This window comes from Triticum aestivum, chromosome 4D, assembly GCF_018294505.1.
Source record: "Triticum aestivum cultivar Chinese Spring chromosome 4D, IWGSC CS RefSeq v2.1, whole genome shotgun sequence".
NCBI lineage: Eukaryota > Viridiplantae > Streptophyta > Magnoliopsida > Poales > Poaceae > Triticum > Triticum aestivum.
Window position 1 is genome coordinate 97,197,339 of NC_057805.1, and position 19,802 is coordinate 97,217,140.

Sequence of the window (19,802 nt, forward strand, 5' to 3'; positions counted from 1 at the left end):
CCGGTGAGCAAAACACAACTGTTTCTCAGTCGCGCAACAGGATCCACAGCAGGTTCGTGGTAGCAGACACAGTCCAGTTGGCTCACAGCCCAAGATCGCCTCTGCGGCGTGAGGCTCGTGGGCACCGCCAGGAGCAGTACTTGGGTCAGAACCATGAGCAATATGATCATTGACTCGGCCGTGATGACCACTATTGAGTGCATACGCCCCCTCCGAGGGGTGGATCATATGCACCCTGGTAGTATGATGACAGGCGCCCGTATGGCGATGAGCGAAGGGCCCCAGTCGACCCAAGAGAGCCCGGGTTTGATGCAAGATCACTTCTCGTGCAAGGTTTGGTCGACAGAGGCCGAGCGCACAGGGAAGGTCAAGATAGGAATCATCCGAGTGGAAGCAGAGTTCACGTGTCTGGGCCTGAATGTTTTAGCAGAGCCATCCGAGCTGCGGAGATTCCCCCCAACTTCAGGTTAGCAACGGGAGTAAGTAAGTTCACCGGTGAGTCGAAGCCAGACACTTGGCTAGAGGATTACCTAGTGGCAGTGCAGATTGGTGGCAGCAATGATGATGTAGCCATGAAGCACCTCCCCTGATGCTGGAGGGTTCAACCAGAGCTTGGTTGAATCAGTTGGCCCCTGGTAGTATTTTCAATTGGGAAGAGTTGGTCCGAGAGTTTGTCAGGACATTTGAGGGCACTTGCAAACGACCTGCTGGGCTGACTGAACTGCAGCATTGCGTCCAGAAACCAAATGAAACCTTGAGAGATTACATCCAGAGATGGACCACTCTTCATCATACAGTGGAGAATGTGTCACAGCATCAAGCAGTTTGCGCCTTCAAAGAGGGCGTCCGATATAGAGAGCTTAACCTAAAGTTCGGTCGGACAGGTGACATGACCCTGGCTCGAATGATGGAAATAGCCACTCAGTATGCTAACGGTGAGGAAGAAGACCGACTCCGCAGTCGCAAGAACAAACCAGTCGCCCAGGACACCGGAGGAGGAAATTCCAGTCGGAAGCAAAAGCGCAAAGCTGACCCCGCAGGTCCTAGTGAGGCTGCATTTGTGAATCAGGGAAAGTTCAAGGGAAAGCCTAAGGGGCCATGGATCCCCAAGAAAGTGAAAGATCAAGCAGGAAAAGATATTCTGGATTTGCCGTGTCACATACACACCAAGAAAGATGAAGAGGGAAACCTGATTTACCCCAAGCATACCACTCGACAGTGTCGACTCCTGATTCAGAGCTTCCGAGAGGGTCAGCCCAGTGGAAAGAAGAAGGAATCTGATAAGGACGAGGACAAAGAGGAGGATGATGGTTACCCCAATGTCAATGCCACTTTAGTGATTTTTGCTGACATCGAGAGCAAAAGTTGACTGAAAGTTATCAACAGAGAAGTAAACATGGTTGCTCCGGCAATGACGACATATTTGAAGTGGTCACAGACTCCCATTACGTTCGACCAGTCCGATCACCCAGCGCACGTTGCTACCCCCGGGCAGCAAGCGTTGGTGGTCGACCCATTCGTTGGGGGCACTCGACTGACCAAGGTTTTGATGGACGGTGGCAGTGGTTTGAACATCTTGTATGCTGAGACCCTCTGAGGGATGGGCATTCCGATGTCCAAGCTCAGTGAAAGCAACATGCGATTCCACGATGTCATCCCTAGGGAAAGTCGATTCACTCGGTCAGATCACTCTTGATGTGGTTTTCGGTGATTCAAAGAATTACCGCAAGGAAAAGTTGACGTTTGAGGTGGTGGATTTTCACAGTGCCTACCATGCTATTCTGTGCAGGCCTGCATATGCTCATTTCATGGCTCGACCATGTTACGTGTACCTCAAGTTGAAGATGCCTGGCCCCAGAGGCGTGATCACAGTCACTGGAAATCGGTAGAGAGCAGAAGAGTGCCTCCAGAAGGGCTCAAAGATTGCCGATGAATAGATGGCAGCAGTCGAGATGCAAGAATACCAGAAGAATGTAGATCCGAGTGATTTGTTACGTGCTAAGAAGCCTGCTTCAGAGTCTGCATTTCAGTCGTCCGATGAAACAAAGCCAGTTCACATTCACCCGACCAATCCCAATGCTGCTCCGACTCATATTTCAACAACACTCGACATCAAATAGGAAGAAGCGCTCATCCAGTTCCTCCGTGAGAACTGGGACATCTTCGCATGAAAACCATCTGACATGCCGGGTGTACCCAGGGGACTGGCTGAACACCGTTTGCGAGTCGATCCAAAGGCAAAACCTATCAAGGAACATCTCCGTCGGTCCGCCGCGGAGAAAAGGAAGGCAATTGGTGAGGAGATAGCTCGGCTTCTGGCAGTTGAGTTCATCCGCGAGATATACCACTCCGAGTGGCTTGCCAATGTCGTCACGGTCCCCAAGAAAGATAAGTCACTTTGAATGTGTATCGATTTCAAACATATCAATCGGGCCTGCCCGAAAGATCATTTCCCTCCGCCCCGCATCGACCAGATAGTCGACTCGACTGCAGGATGTGAGCGATTATCCTTTTTGGATGCATATTCCGGGTACCATCAGATCCGACTGTATGGACTCGATGAAATAAAAACAACTTTCATCACCCCATTCGGGTGTTTTTGCTATATTACCATGCCCTTTGGCCTCAAGAATGCTGGTGCCATGTTCATGCGTATGATTCAGAAGTGCCTGCTCACTCAAATCAGTCGGAACGTGGAAGCTTACATGGATGACATCGTGGTCAAGTCTCGCAAAGGTTCTGACCTACTCGCTGACCTTGCTGAAACCTTTGCCAACTTAAGAAGTATGATATCAAGCTCAATCCGTCAAAGTGCACATTCAGAGTTCCAGGTGGAAAGTTACTCGGTTTCCTTGTTTCCGAACGAGGGATCGACGCAAACCCAGAAAGGGTTGGCACGATCCTCCGAATGAAACGCCCCATGCGCGTGCACGATGTTCAGAAGCTTACTGGTTGTCTGGCTGCATTGAGTCGATTCATCTCACGTCTCGGTGAAAAGGCATTACCTCTTTACCGACTGATAAAGAAGTCTGACAAGTTCTAGTGGAATCCTGAAGCTGAAGCAGCGTTTGAAGAGCTCAAAGCCCTGCTTTCCACCCAGCCGGTGCTTGCTTCCCCAATCAGCAAACAGCCTCTGTTGCTATATATTGCAGCCATTGGACAGGTTGTCAGCACAGTGCTCACGGTTGAGCGGGAAGAAGTAGGCAAAGCCTACAAAGTTCAATGCCCAGTGTACTACATTTCTGAAGTTTTAACTCCATCCAAGCAAAGATACCCGCATTATCAGAAGCTTGTCTATGGGATTTACTTGACCACGAAGAAAGTTGCACATTACTTTGCAGATCACTTGGTTTCAATCATCAGCGATGCTCCATTATCTGAAATTCTGAACAATCGGGACGCAACTAGTAGAGTGGCCAAGTGGGCAATTGAACTCCTTCCTTTGGATATCAAGTTTGAGGCAAAGAAAGCAATCAAGTCTCAGGCAATAGAAGATTTCCTCGCCGAGTGGATTGAGCAAGAACAACCGACTGAGGTTCACTCGAAACATTGGACTATGTTCTTTGATGGGTCCAAGATGTTGAATGGTTCCGGTGCTGGAGTGGTTTTGGTATCCCCAACAGGTGACAAGCTCAGCTATGTCCACCAGATTCACTTTGATTCTTCAAACAATGAAGCTGAGTATGAGGCACTTTTGTATGGGTTATGTATGGCCATTTCACTCGGCGTCCGTCGCCTGATGGTCTACGGCGACTCAGACTTAGTGGTTAATCAGGTGATGAAGGAGTGGGATATCAGAAACCCAGCTATGACTGGTTATTGCAATGCAGTAAGAAAGCTAGAGAAGAAGTTTGAGGGATTATAGCTCCACCACATACCTCGAATCAAGAATCAAGCTGCTGATGATCTGGCGAAGATAGGTTCCACTCGAAAGCCTATCCCCAGTAATGTGTTCTTGGAGCATCTCCATACCCCATCAGTTCAAGAAGATCCCTTCACGGAAGAGCCCCCACAACCGATAAGTTCAACCAATCCGACTGAGATTGAAGTCCCAGCTGTAGTCGACTTGATCATGGGAGTTCTAGTGATCACCCCCGACTGGACAGTGCCATATATCACATACCTGCTCAGGCAGGAACTCCCAGAAGATGAAGATGAGGCCCGCCAGATCGTCCGTCGATCCAAAGCCTTCACCGTGATAGGTGGACAGCTTTACAGGGAAAGTGTCACAGGAGTTGCTCAACGTTGCATATCTCCAGAAGAAGGTCGGATGATTCTAAATGAGATCCACTCCAGGACCTGTGGTCACCATGCGTCCTCTCGGACCATCGTAGCCAAAGCATACCAAGCGGGATTCTATTGGCCGTGTGCAAATGAGATGGCAAAAGATATAGTCGACAAGTGCGAAGGTTGCCAGTTCGACTCAAACATGTCTCACAAGCCTGCATCTGCCTTGAAGACTATTCCACTCGTATGGCCATTTGCAGTCTGGGGGTTGGATATGGTTGGACCTTTCAAGACTGGCAGAAGTGGTTTCACTCATTTGCTTGTGGCAGTCGACAAATTCACCAAATGGATTGAGGCCAAGCCTATCAAGAATCTTGATTCAAGCACTGCCATCAGTTTTATCAGAGAGCTGATATTTAGATATGGAGTCCCTCACAGTATTATCACAGATAACGGCTCCAACTTTGATTCTGATGAGTTCAGAGCGTTTTGTGCTTCCCAAGGCACTCGGGTCGATTACGCATCTGTTGCGCACCCGCAGTCAAATGGGCAGGCAGAGAGGGCAAATGGCTTGATCTTACGAGGGCTGGAACCCCGACTGATGTGCGATCTCAAGCATGCTGCTGGAGCTTGGGTGACTGAATTGCCATCCGTCCTATGGGGTCTGAGAACAACTCCCAACTGGTCGACAGACCGAACTCCCTTCTTCATGGTGTATGGTGCTGAAGCTGTACTTCCGAGTGACTTACTGCACAACGCCCCCCGAGTGGAACTCTTCTTAGAAGCTGAAGCGGAACAAGCACGCCAAGACGCTGTTGATCTCCTAGAGGAAGAATGAGAGATGGCTCTGATCCGGTCGACCATCTATCAGCAAGACCTGCGTCGTTTCCACACCAGAAACGTCAGAGGTCGAGCATTTCAAGAGGGAGACCTTGTACTCTAAGTGCACCAGAAGCGACCTCACAAGCTTGCTCTGGCCTGGGAAGGCCCCTTCATCATCACCAAGGTGATCCACAACGGGGCATATCACCTCTACAATGTAGCCAAGAAAGAAGACGAGCCATGCTCGTGGAATGCGGAGCTGCTCTGCCGTTTTTATACCTAAACACTCGGATCGATGAGTTGTAATAAGAATCCTTCAGTTTGCTTATCAAGGACAAGATTTTTGCAGTATCTTAATGATTGTTATCCCTTAAGCATATGTATTCAAATGCCCCAGTGGGTGGCTTAGCTGCGAATCCGATTTGCCTAAGTTTCAAAAAACACTCCGAGTGAGGAGCAGCTCTCTCACTCGGGGGCTTAGCTGCGAACCTGATTCGCCTAAGTTACAAAAATACTCTAAGTGGAAAGCAACCCTCTCACTCAGGAGCTTAGCCGCGAACCCGATTTGCCTAAGTTACAAAAATACTCCAAGTGGAGAGCAACCCTTGCACTCGGGGGCTTAGCTGCGATCCCGTACTCGCCTAAGTTACAAAAATACTCCGAGTGGAGAGCAACCCTCCCACTCGGGGGCTTAGCTGCGATCCCGTACTCGCCTAAGTTACAAAAATACTCCGAGTGGAGAGAAACCCTCCCACTCGGGGGCTTAGCTGCGATCCCGTACTCGCCTAAGTTACAAAAATACTCCGAGTGGAGAGCAACCCTCCCACTTGGGGGCTTAGCCGCGAACCCGATTCGCCTAAGTTATAAAACTACTCCGAGTGGTGAGCAATCCTCCCACTCGGAGGCTTAGCTGCGATCCCGTATTCGCCTAAGTTACAAAACTACTCCGAGTGGTGAGCAATCCTCCCACTCGGAGGCTTAGCTGCGATCCCGTACTCGCCTAAGTTACAAAACTACTCCGAGTGGTGAGCAATCCTCCCACTCGGAGGCTTAGCTGCGATCCCGTACTCGCCTAAGTTACAAAACTACTCCGAGTGGTGAGCAATCCTCCCACTCGGAGGCTTGGCTGTGACCCCGTACTCGCCTAAGATAAAACATACTCCGAGTGGTGGGCAATCCTCCCACTCGGAGACTTAGCTGCGACCCCGTACTCACCTAAGTTAAAACATACTTCGAGTGGAGAGCAATCCTCCCACTCGGGGACTTAGCTGCGACCCTGTACTCGCCTAAGTTAAAACATACTTCGAGTGGATAGCAATCCTCCCACTTGGAGACTTAGCTGCGAGCCCGTACTCGCCTAAGCTACAAACATACCTCGAGTGGAGAGCAATCCTCTCTCTCGGAAACTTGGCTACACGCTCCGAGTTGCGCCACAAGTACAACGTCCGCTCCATCCTGATCCGCAAGGACGACGAGGTGCAGGTCGTGCGCGGCACCTAGTGTTCATGTCCGCGACCCTCTCGTCGGAGCTGCGTCACAAGTACAAACGTCTATTCCGAGTGAAGAGTCAAGTTTCACTCAGAGTCAAGAGATTTGAAAGTGGTAAAAACAAAGCAATTATATTCAAAGAAAAACCAAGTTCAGATAAATCTAGCAAGGTTCAGAACCGCGAACAGAAGTGCTCGGGCATCAGGCCCGAAAGAGTTTAACGGTTACAAAATCACTCGACATTCTGAGGCAAATAAAATCAAGGCATAAAGTTTGTTCACTCCGCAGGAGGAGGACTAGCTGGCTCGACGAACTCGTCCAGGTCGATTCCATCAGCAATATGAGTAGCAGCGTCGATGAAGGTCTCCATGAAGGACTGGAATTGAAGTTTCTTGGTATTGGAGACCTTGAGAGCTGCCAGCTTCTCTTCTTTAACTTCCTTGCAATGAACGCGGACCAGTGACAGAGCCACGTCAGCGTCGCACCGAGCAGATGACTTCTTCCACGCCTGCACTCGACCGGGTATTTCATTAAGTCGAGTCATCAGAGACTCGAGGTCATTCTGGAACGTCATATCTGGCCAGAGCGTCATGTCAACTGCGACACCGCCACCTTCAGTCGTGCAAGATAGTCCATAACACTGGCGAAGCGAGATTCCAGTCGCAGCTTTGTCCTTGACAGGGGAGTTAATGGGATCCAGATTCGTCTCCGCCCAGTCTCTTCCTCAAAGTTTTTGACAGAATTCTGCACACACAGAAAATGGTGAGTCGACAGTTGTGTAATGAGTTGACAGTTGCAAATCAGTCAGGCAAGGAAAAGTACCTTCAAGCATAAGGAACATCTTCTTGGCGAGTCCTCCCAGATAGGTCTCCAGTTCGTCTCTCCTCCGAGTGAGATCTCCAATTTTTTCGGTCAAGGCCACCTTGTCCTTCTTCAGCTACACGACTTCTTTTTTGGCTTCGTCAATGGCAGTCTTCAGCTTGGCGTTCTCTTCTTCCAACTTGCCGACTGAAGCCAGCTTCTTGTCAGCAAGTTCAGTTCTTTCTCACGTCGTCTTCTGCGCTGCTGCAAGGTCGAGGTCCTTCTGCTCCAGAGCCTGCTTAATTTTTTCTAAAGAAATAACATTCTTCAGACGAGCTTGGAGTTGTCTGTTTTCACTACGCACATCTGTTCGAGTGGAGTCACTCGGTTCAAAAGATGAAAAGAAAAAAATGACAAGGCGAACAGTCGATCAGTTATTACCTCCCATGGTAGCTGCTTCATCCTTAGCCTTCTACAAGTTCTCCTTGGCCAACTCCAGGTGAGATTGAGCTGGATATGTTTCCTCTCCAATTCAGTAAACTGGGCCCCGAGCTCACAAGATTTCTGCAGTCAACAAATAAGACATGTTAGTCGACAGAAACGAAGATCGGTTGCTTCCGAGCGATGAGATACAAGTTCAAGTTATTACGGCAAAAAGAGTTCTAAGACTACTGTCGAATCAAACATTCAACAGTAGTCTCGGGGACTACACCCAGTGGGTGCACTTGGCGTGCCCCCACTGGTTCGACTTTCCACTCGACACGGTCTGTCCAGTCGGAATAAAAACAATGGCAACACTTATTCTCAGACCACCGCCGACTGCCCGCAGTCGACCGCGGTCTCGGGGACTACACCCAGTGGGTGTACTTGGTGTGCCCCCACTGGTCCAGAGCCCATTCGGCGCGACCTATTTGGACCGAGTGGAAGAACTGTAAAGAGACATTTGACAAAGACCCCCGCCGAATCAAACATTCGACGGCGGTCTCGGGGACTACACCCAGTGGGTGCACTCCGCGTGTCCCCACTGGTTCAAGACCACATTCGATGTGACCTAGTCGACTCAAGTGACAGAACTATACAGCAAAAGTTAAAGCACCCAGTGGGTGAATGGATGCAAGGTGCAGACTCATGATAGATGCGCATTAAAGGTTTCAAAACGCTCATCCACAGACATCTTACGAATAATAAAGCAGTAGTTTTCAAGTACCGTATTCTAACAGAGCAAAGATCAGTCGGAAATCAACTCACCTGGACATTGGTTTGAAGAGCAGAGTTGGCATCGTAGGCAGCCTTGCTAGCTTCGTGCACCACCTTCATTTGCTCCATCTTAAGTCCTGCTTGGCGTATAGCTTCCTTAGCAGTGCTCACTGGGTCCTCTGGGATATGATGGGCAACAAAGAGCGAAGTTGGTGGAATAGTCGAAGCAGCCAGAGGATCTGAGGCATGGAGTTGTACGGATGGAGCAAGGACTTGGGCGGTCGACGCCGAAGGACAATCAGTCGATACAGGATCGGCAAAAGAAACAGAAGTCCGAATTGGATCTCCGGACTGCTGGATCACTGCTTCTGGCGCTGATGTCGACTGAGGTACCTTGCTGGTAGGCACCCTCCTGATCGAAGTCCTGCCCTTTCTTCCCGTGGTCTTCTGAGGCACATCTTCATGATCATCATCGTCTGGAAGTTCAATGACATTTGATGGTGCTGCAAAAGACTCGACCGTAAGAGTTCAGTCGATCGACAGTACAATTGACAAAATGAGGGCAAGATTGTAGAGGCATACCCGCTTTGGAAGTGGCCGCGTCTTTGGTTTCCTCATCATCTTCATCCTTGTAAATGTCCATAGAAGTCCCAGAAGTAGTAGCACTGAAAGTTTCAGAACTCACTCGATCAAGAAAGAGAATGAGTCGACGATAACATAGAAGTTCCCAAACGATGCAAAAGCAAAGAGAGAAAGCAAAACACTTACGCAGAAGTGATGGGAACATCCACCTTGATCTTGGGCAAGGCCTTCCGAGGCTTTGAGGGGGCGACCTTGGGCTGCTTGGCGGCCTTTTCAGACGGTTCTGGAGATGAAGTCCAAGTGCGTTTTTGCACTTGTGTGCTTGGAGGAGCTGCCTTGCCACGCCCGCCTGTGGGGTCTTGAGACTGTTTGGATCGGCATTCTGAGCGAGGTGGTGAGTCGACTTCCTCAATGCCGTCCGAGTCATCACTGTCATCCTCATTATCGTCGGGGGATTGCCAGTCGCCACTCTCATATGTGCTTTCCGTTCCCTCCTGGACTTGCTCCCCGTTGGGCATCGAGTACATCTTAGTAAAAATCTGCAGGGCAAGGAGTTAAACAGGCATCAATCTGATTCAAGGACAGTTACAAATCAGAATAAAAAGGCATTCGGTAACAAAGGTCGGACCTTGTCTGGCTCATTGTTGGCGTCGAATGGAACAACTCTTGTAGACCCCCTGGGGTTGTCTTTGTTTCCAGTGATGCTCCACAACCACTGTGCCACTGTCTCCTCGGTGACCTCCTCTGGGTGGACCCGAGCGGTGTCATTAGTGCCTGAGTACATCCACATTGGATGATCGCGAGCTTGGAGAGGCCGGATGCGTCGACTGAGAAACGCCTCCAACAAATCCATGCCGGTCACACCATCACGGACTAATTGAACTACCCAGTCGACTAGCATGGACACCTCTACTTTCTCTGCTGGAGTCACGGTCAATGAAGAGGGTTGGCGGGCTCGGTCCATGGTGAAGGGGGGAAGACCAGTCGACTGACCAGGGGTCGGAACATCTTGGCAATAGAACCAGGTCGACTGCCACCCTATAACCGATTTAGGAAGGGTCATAGAAGGAAAAGTACTCCTACCCCTCATCTGAATCCCTAAACCCCCGCACATTTGGATCACGTGCGTCTTTTCATCAGTTGGATTTGCCTTTTCACAGTTTGAGAGTGGCAGGTAGAGATGTGTTTGAATAGACCCCAATGCGGTCGACAACCCAAGAAGTTTTCGCACAAAGAAACATACGCAGCGAGATATGTGATTGTGTTGGGGGAGAAGTGATGGAGTTGGGCACCAAAACAGTTCAAGAAACCCCGAAAAAAAGGATGCGGAGGCAGAGTGAAACCGCGGTCGACATGGGTTACGAGGAGGACGCACTCACCCTCCTGCGGCCGAGGCTCGGTCTCGTTCCCCGGCAACCTCCAAGACCCGTGAGCAATCAAGCCCGCGCCGGCCAGATCCTCCAAATCTTCTTTCTGCATCGTGGATCGAATCCAGTCCCCTTGGATCCAACCAGGCAGCAATCCAGACCTCAACGATGACCCCCGACTCGTCTTCTTGCCCTTCCGTCACCTTCTTCGCTCGCTCCAGCGCCGCCGTCTTCTCCTTTCCCATTACGGCGGACTGCGCACGGGCAGGGCGGCGGCGTCAAGAGTGGAAGGGGGCGCGGTGGGGAAGCAGAGGAAGAAGAAGGGGAATAAGGCGCACTGTGCAAATGCATCGGCCTCGGCGCCTTTTATGGGCCTGCTTCCGAGTGGCTGACTTGTGGGCCCAAGTGATCCTGTCAAATCCCGCAACAGTCGCGCGCCCGATACGTGGCAAAAAAGGTGGCGCAAGGATCGAGGTGCCCCTGTCTATCCACTCCGTTTACTGCGGCGCGCTCCATCCCGCGCGCTTCCCCGAAATTTCGAATCCCGTGAGATCCGGGAACCGCAGAGTAACCAACCGCGCCGATGATTTCGTACCATATCAACACTCGAAGATTATCAGTATAGTTCACTCGACGACCTCTGAATCGATCAAGGCGACTGAAATAAAGTTGAAGTTTTAGAGTGATTCCCAGACTCAGGTAAAATGCCTCTGAAGCATAAGACTCGGGTCGGGATCAACTTCAACTCTCTTTTCACTCAGACCTCAATCCATTCGGGGGCTAATGATGATGCCATGGACCTATGGTATGGTCATAGGCCTAGACACCCTACCCAAGGTCACTACCCTAGAGTCAAGAACATTCAAAGTATAACAAAGGACACCGACTGAAGTAACCTTGGAGTGCAATCCACTCGACCAATTATCTCACTCGGATACCCCAATTCCATTCGACTAAGATGAAGTCACTCGACCATACAAGAAACCACTCGGAGTACAGAAGACCTAAGGTCACTCAGGATGGCAACGGTCAGGCGTTCACTCTGTAGTCTTAAAGATCATTTATAGCTCTTTATAGCTAGCGTTACCAGTAACGCCCTTTCTTAAGGTATATTAAACCCTGTGTAACATGGGATGGTTGGGGTCCTGGCGCACTCTATATAAGCCACCCCCTCCACTGGCACAAGGGTTCGCACCCCCTGTAACTCTCACGCATAATCCAGTCGACCAAGCCTCTGGGCACCGAGACGTAGGGCTTTTACTTCCTCCGAGAAGGGACTGAACTCGTAAATCTTGCGTGCACAATCTCACCGTAGCTGGGCCTTGCCTCCTCCTACATACCCCCTATTCTTACTGTCAAACTTGTTCCCACAACAGGGAGAGAAGGAAGGAGGAGGAGAGGGAGAAGGAAAGAGGGGGGCGCCGCCCCCTCCCTAGTCCAATTCGGACTTACCATGGGGGGTCGCGCAGCCACCCCTTGCGGCCCTCCTCTCCTTTCCACTAAGGCCCATGAAGGCCCAATACTTCCCCGGGGGGTTCCGGTAACCTCCCAGTACTCCGAAAAATACCCGAGTCACTCCAGAACCATTCCGATGTCCGAATATAACCTTCCAATATATGAATCTTTACCTCTCGACCATTTCGAGACTCCTCTTCATGTCCGTGATCTCATCCGGGACTCCGAACAAACTTCAGTCATCAAATCACATAACTCATAATACAAATCGTCATTGAACGTTAAGCGTGCAGACCCTACGGGTTCAAGAACTATGTAGACATGACCGAGACACATCTCCGATCAATAACCAATAGCGGAACCTGGATGCTCATATTGGCTCCTACATATTCAACGAAGATCTTTATCGGTCAAACCGCATAACAACATACGTTGTTCCCTTTGTCATCGGTATGTTACTTGCCCGAGATTCGATCGTCGGTATCATCATATCTAGTTCAATCTCGTTACCGGCAAGTATCTTTACTCATTCTGTAATGCATCATCCCGCAACTAACTCATTAGTCACATTGCTTGCAAGGCTTATAATGATGTGCATTACCGAAAGGGCCCAGAGATAGCTCTCCGATACACGGAGTGACAAATCCTAATCTTGATCTATGCCAACTCAACAAACACCTTCGGAGACACCTATAGAGCATCTTTATAATCACCTAGTTACGTTGTGACGTTTCATAGCACACTAAGTGTTCCTCCGGTATTCGGGAGATGCATAATCTCATAGTTAGAGGAACATGTATAAGTCATGAAGAAAGTAGTAGCAATAAAAGTAAACGATCATTATGCTAAGCTAACGGATGGGTCTTGTCCATCACATCATTCTCTAATGATGTGATCCCGTTCATCAAATGACAACACATGTCTATGGTTAGGAAACTTAACCATCTTTGATTAACGAGCTAGTCAAGTAGAGGCATACTAGGGACACTCTGTTTGTCTATGTATTCACACATGTACTAAGTTTCCGGTTAATACAATTCTAGCATGAATAATAAACATTTATCATGATATAAGGAAACATAAATAACAACTTTATTATTGCCTCTAGGGCATATTTCCTTCAATGCCAGCATGGCGGGACCCGCTGTCAGTGACAGAAAGGGAAGGGCAGGGTGTGTGGCCGTTTTTTGTTTGCGAAAAGCCCCTCAATAATTTTTTCCTCTGATTAAAAAAGTACAGAAAATAAATTGGTCTGTCGGAGGTTTAAACCAGCGGCTTGCCGATTCCAGCCCACCTAGACGGCCTTGTTGTCACTTGAGGATACATACTCCCTCCGTCCTTGAAAGAGTGTACTTCCAACTTTGTTGGAGGGTCAAACTATCTCAAAGTTTGACCGAGTTTTGCAAAAATATATCAATGTTTGTGAAATCAACTAGGCATATGATGAAAATATATTTTATCATGAATCTAATGCTACTAATTTGATTGCATAAATGTTGGTGTATTATTGTATAAATATGGTCAAACATAAAAAAGTTTGACTTTCCAACAAAGTTGGAAGTACACTATTTTAAGGACGGAAGAAGTATCCTTTATATATTTCGACTGAACATTTCTCACAAAAAATCCAACTGAACTTTTAATCTAAAAAACAGTGCATGCTCGGTAATCCAAACCAGGAACCTTAGGGTAAATAAGTGCCTGGGCATACCACCACAACAGACAAGGTTACTTATTTGTGATGTCTAATTACATTATATGAATATAACACAACACGATCATGTGACTAAACTGAATTGCAGTCAGTGAAACCATTTTCAACATTTTAGTTTTTTGCATCTTTAAATTCGGTAAAAAAATATGTAAATTATAATTATGTGCTATAAATAATATACATATAAACAATAGAAATGCATTAAAGATGTTCATATAACATCAAAACAAATCCACCTACTAATTTAACAAAAAACCATATACTCCTTCCTTTTTGGTTTATAGGGCTTATCTCAAAATTTTAGGTTTTCCGTTTTATAAGTCTCAATTTGATTGTTCCCCATCACATGTTCAGATTTCAAGGTGCATTAATTCATTGCATGCAAAGATTAAGAGAAAATTGATCAATGCATGTACTTCATGCATGCATGTATTGTAATTAATGCATTGGTAAACACAATTCTCTGAGAAAAACAAACACATTAATTGAGTGCTTTTACAAACTACAAAAATTATTTCACCACTCATCATCTACCTTGGATGGTGAGATATTTGAATTGATCCCTATAAACCGGAAAGGAGGTAGTAATTAAATTAGTGCTCGGGGATACAGCTCCAACCAAAGAGGTAACATATTTCCGCAGTATAATTACACTTCATGACTATAACGGAAAACGATCATGTGGTTGAACCGAATTGCAGTCAGTGCAAACAATTTCAACATTTTAGTTTTGGGGATTTTTAAAATTTTGTAAATTATAATAATGTGTTATAAATAATATACATATAAGTATAATAAATTATATTAAAAAATGTTCATATAACATCAAAACATATCCACGTACTAATATAACAAAAACCCATATAATTATCTTATGATGTTTTTTGAAAAATATGATTTTAAAAACTATTAAGATTTTAAGAAAAATATTTTAATTAGTTTTAGAATTTTCTACATATTAAATAAATTCTTATATATGTTGATTTTCTTTCCTGATTTTTCATATCATATTCATGTAGGATATAAGGTGATCATGGTTTAAGAAAATTTTAGGTTGTTTTAAAAAGAGTTCACGTGTTTTAATATTTTTTGTGTTTTCTAAAAACATTATTTTTGTATTTTTAATTAAAATTAAGTATAAAATATGTATGAAAAATAAGTATGAGCCTAGTGTGCCATCGGATTGTAGATTATGGTATTTTTACTATTTAAATCTTATAAAAAGATTTTATAATTCATAAATATTTTAAATTGTATGGGTATGTTTTAAAATAACACATGAATTATTTTTAAATGACATGAATTTTTAAAATTATGCAAAGCGTAATTATACTTTGGACGTCTTGTGTTCGGGTGGTATCCCCGGCTATGTAACCTGTTGTATTTTGTTTTTTGGATTAAAATTTTTAATTTATATTTTTTTGCATGGAAATTCTTAATTTATATGGTTAAGCCTAAAGTATATACCAAAGTATCTATAAAGAAGAAAGCTTCCTATACCTGGCAAAGTATAATGGCTGGTGTTGAGGCCCTAAAGATTGGGTATATATGGAGAGTAGGTGACGGGGCAAAAATTAAGATTTGGGATGATGAATGGATTCCTCAATCACGTTCCAGAAAGGTGATAACTGCTCGTGATAACCTTTTTGTCACGAGTAAACGACCTCATCGATCCTTTGACAGGGGACTGGGATGAACAGCTAGTTCGGCAAACCTTCTGGCAGGTGGACACCCAACGTATACTTGCAATTCCATTACCACTACATGAAATGACTGATTTTCTGGCATGGAATCTGACAAGAACAGGTGTGTTCACGGTGCGTTCAGCTTACCATGGTATTTGAGAATCTCAATTCGGTAGTAAAATACAATCTTCAGAGGGAATTTTGAATCAGAGAGGTATTTGGGATTCAGTTTGGACGTTATTATGCCCAGCAAAGATTAAAATCTTCATCTGGAGGGCACTTCATAGTGCGATCCTTTGCTGATCAATTCTTGCAAATAAGCATATCAAAATAAATTCCAGTTGTCCGGTGTGCAACTTAGGTCCTGACAATGTCAAGCACCTGTTGTTTGAGTGCAAGTTTGCAGCTAATGTGTGGAAATTATTAGGTATGGAGGATATCATTAAAAAGACATGCTTGCTGCTTGGTGGACAGGGCCGGTGAGGCTATTCTGGAACATTGTTGTGCTTAAAAGACCATGACATTCATATTCTGGGCTTGCCAAAGTTGATAGAAGTAGTGGTAACTACAGCGTGGTTATTGTGGTACGAAAGACGAAAATTAACTCATGGGAAATCTACACAAAGCGCTGCTCAAATAAACCTGGCTGTTAGAGCTTTATCGGCAAACTATATTATTTCATGTGCACCCAAAGCCAAGCAGAAGTCGGCACTATGGATGAAGCCTAGAACTGGATATGCCAAACTGAATGTTGATGCTGCATATGATATGGATACACTAGAAGGTTCGGTTGGTGTTGTTCTTAGAGACCACAATGGCCGGTTCATAGCTGCTGCAAACGAAAAAAATGACATATGTTTTGATTCATTTGTAGCTGAGGCGACTACAATTCGGTTTGGCATGAATCTTGCTCGAACGACAGTAGGATGCAGTAAAATTGAGATCAACTCCGACAACATTGAGGTCATGGAAGCTCTTAAAGACGGAAATTCTTCTTCGGTTGCTAGTGTAATATTTGACGATTGTTATTTCATGTCATTAGATTTTAATCATATTGTTTATGATCATTGTAATAGGGAATCTAACCAGGTAGCTCATGAATTGGCGAGGTTAGCTAAATTTTCTATCTCTGGTTTTTGGATGGATGATGCCCCTAGTGCGGTCATTTTGTTGCTTGTAAATGATGCCACTATTTTGGTGATTGAGTAAGAGATATTATTCGTAGAAAAAAAAGACATCAAATCCATTTTTTTTGCATGGTCATCAAATCCAAATTGGTGTGCTGGCTAGCCACCGGCGCATAGACAGGCACACGCCCTGCCCTTCCCTTCCCTTCCTGTCACTGACAGCGGGTCCTACGCCAAACTGACGTGACTTAGGTGTGTACAACATCGTATTTACACTGTTAAACCAAGTTCTTAAACCATTTATATGTATATCATAAATTTTAGCACTAAAATGAACTGTTATGCCAAGTTCTAACACTAGTGGTGTAATTGATCGCTCGCGCGAAAGTTTTCAAATCAAACAAGAAAATGAAAAAGGAATCGTTCGCTCGCGCGGAGCACACAGTGCTCGGTCGCATAACTGACGCCTTCTCCGCTCACCTCTGCAAGGCGACCTGCCCCCACAACGCCGCCGCCTGCGATGAAGACGGCGGAGCCAAGCACCTTCTCGCCGCCACCTTCCACTGCTAATCTCACCACCCCTCCTGTATCCCATTTACCGCCACGGACGAAGCCCCAGCTCGCCCGCGCTACCTTCTGCCTTCCCGCGGATCCTGGGACGGCCGAGCCGTCGGGCTACACTGCGGCGGGCAATTAGTTGGTTCTCCCTCTCCCGTCGTTGGGGGGCATCCTTCCGAGGCGCAGTGGAGCAATCGACGGGAGCCCTTGCGGTAATTGCTCGGATTCGAATTCCAGATCTTTTCGGAGTTTCTACGGCAACAATTCCCGGCCGTTTCGTCCTTGGATCCGGACTCCCTTCTTCTAATCGGATAAAAGGTGAGGCCTTGGCTCGACTGGATATAAAGTGCAGCCAGCCCTCGGTGTGCTTCTTCTCAGATTAGATACTACTCCTACAAGCCAAGTCCAATTGGTTTGCCGCTGAAGCAACTCTTCCCCCACAAGACCTGCTTTTGCAATTGCTCCAATGGAGGCCTGTAGCGTAGCCAGGATAATGAGCTTAGAACATTTTGGCCTGAAATTTTTGCCTAAGCTCCTGGCTCTTTCTCCCGGTTCATTGGGGAAATTCAGAAAGGTCTCGCCACCGATGGAAACTGAAACTGTGTTGAAAAAACTGCCGGAGCTACCGCAGGATGTATTGAGAAAGGTCTCGCCACCCATGCAAACTGAAACTCTGGTGAGAAATTTGCCGGAGCTGCCGCAGGATGTATTGATGGACATATTTTCACTCCTGGAGATACCTGACCTCATGCGTGCGGCCGCTGTCAGCTCCTCCTGGCGCTCCGCGTATACCAGCCTCTGCAGCCAGCTTGAGCAGTACAAACGGCCTCAGACGCCTTGCCTCCTCTACACCTCTGAATCTGCTGGTGAGAACGTAGCTTGTCTCTACAGCCTCGCGGAGAAGAGGGTCTACAATTTAACTCTCCCGGATCCACCCATCCGCAATAGGTATCTTATTGGGTCATCACATGGTTGGCTAGTTACAGCGGATGACAAGTCTGAGCTACACCTTATCAATCCGGTCACTGGTCAACAGATTGCTCTCCCGTCGGTGGTCACCATTGGTTATGTAGAGCCAATCTTTGGCAATGAAGGCACACTTATTAAGTATGAATTGTGGGACCAACTGTACGATCCGGAGGTAGAGCCCGAAATGTTAAGTTATGCTCCTGACGAGCTTCGTAACCATGTCTACATCAGGGCATTTATCTTTCCAGATCCGTCCACAGGAAGCTACATTGTGGTTCTCATCCATGGTCCAGGATATCAGCTTTCATTTGCAAGGGTAGGAGATTGTAAGTGGACCCCGCTGCCGCCGGGTTGGGACTATGAACAATGCATCTACATGGATGGTCTATTATATGCATCCACGAAATCCGGAAGAATGGATGCTTTTGATCTCACTAGTCCTAACGTCACGAGGAATATAATTGCAGATGAGATTGACATTTACAGTAGTGAGTACAAAGGGGTATTCTACCTTCTTCAGGCTCCATGGGGCGATTTGCTGCAAGTTTGCAGGAAGGCAAAACTCATAGATGCGGGTTATGAGGAGCTCATAGTTAAAACTAATAAAGTCTTGTTACACAAAGTCAATATGGAAGCAGAAGAGCTTGTGGAAATAAATAGCTTGCATCATAACGTGTTGTTTCTTGGGCGTAACCAGTCGCTATGCCTTAGTGCCGAAGAATATCCGCAACTGAAGGCCAATTGTGTCTATTTCACAGATGATGAGGAATGTAATTGGAAGTATAAGACGAATCCCCGGGATATAGGTGTTCTTAACCTGGAAGATGACAATAGGGAAGAAATTGTATCTCCGCTTTGGTGTAGCTGGCCGAGTCCCATATGGATAACACCCAGTCTTACAGTGATGAACTTGTCATTGTGCAAATAGGTAGCCTTTTGTAATTATGTACCTTGGTTATGGGGTCCGTCGACCAAATCCATTTTTTTATGGGCAGATGCTATGACAACTGAAGCATGTCCTGTCTATCTCCTTTTCATATGTTGTTTGCTGTATCTGATGAAACTATGACCGAGAAATAAATATTAGGAATGAAAATGGTGCTCTACAACAATTATGTTTTCTGTTCTCACATTTCTTTCCTATTCACATGCATATTCTGACTGAATATTGTTTGTTTGATATTTTCCCCCTTATAACAGATAGTACAAGCCACGTAGTAACCATTCGGTAGAATGGTCTGTTATTCTCTTCTGTATGTGATATTATGTACTGTATTTCTGATTGCACTGATGCTTTCATTGTTCTTGAATCATTTATGTAATTAGGTTGATTCGCATTAACTAGCCATTGAACGTGACATCATGTGCACTAAATATTATCAGCAAATGTTGTTAGTGCAGTTGCTAATCCCTGTCCATAGTTGAAGATAACTGAAGATTTTATTAGAATGCTATATGTAGTTACACTCTTGCTCCTGGGCTACTTTCTTTCATGCTTTGGCAAGCATTTCTGCTGAGTTACTTTCAAAAAGCGGAAGGTTCTCACTAGAAACAGTTTAGAATCTTCAATTCAGGCCGAATGTCACTGTGATTGGCATATTTGTTAGCAGGCTCATAAAAACATGTAACGGTGGCGTTTTTCCCTCATTGAACTTTACCATGCCATCCATCTTGCTACATATCTGCCATGATCATCAAGCCATCTCATGCTCATTGGGGATCCAATATTCCACTACAATTTCAAGTTATTGGCGCAGTCTGCCAAAAAAAAAACAGGAAAACAACTGTTGGCCCCAGATTCCAAGACGCC

General features: G+C 46.3%; 1 protein-coding gene across 1 annotated transcript; it reads left to right on the forward strand.

The window, feature by feature from the left end:
• Positions 1-16,779: 16,779 nt before the first annotated feature.
• Positions 16,780-19,488, forward strand: LOC123099726 (putative F-box protein At4g22660). The gene has a single exon (XM_044521829.1). The coding sequence runs from the start codon at positions 17,490-17,492 to the stop codon at positions 18,918-18,920; it is 1,431 nt and encodes a 476-aa protein (XP_044377764.1). The 5' UTR covers positions 16,780-17,489; the 3' UTR covers positions 18,921-19,488.
• Positions 19,489-19,802: the final 314 nt, after the last annotated feature.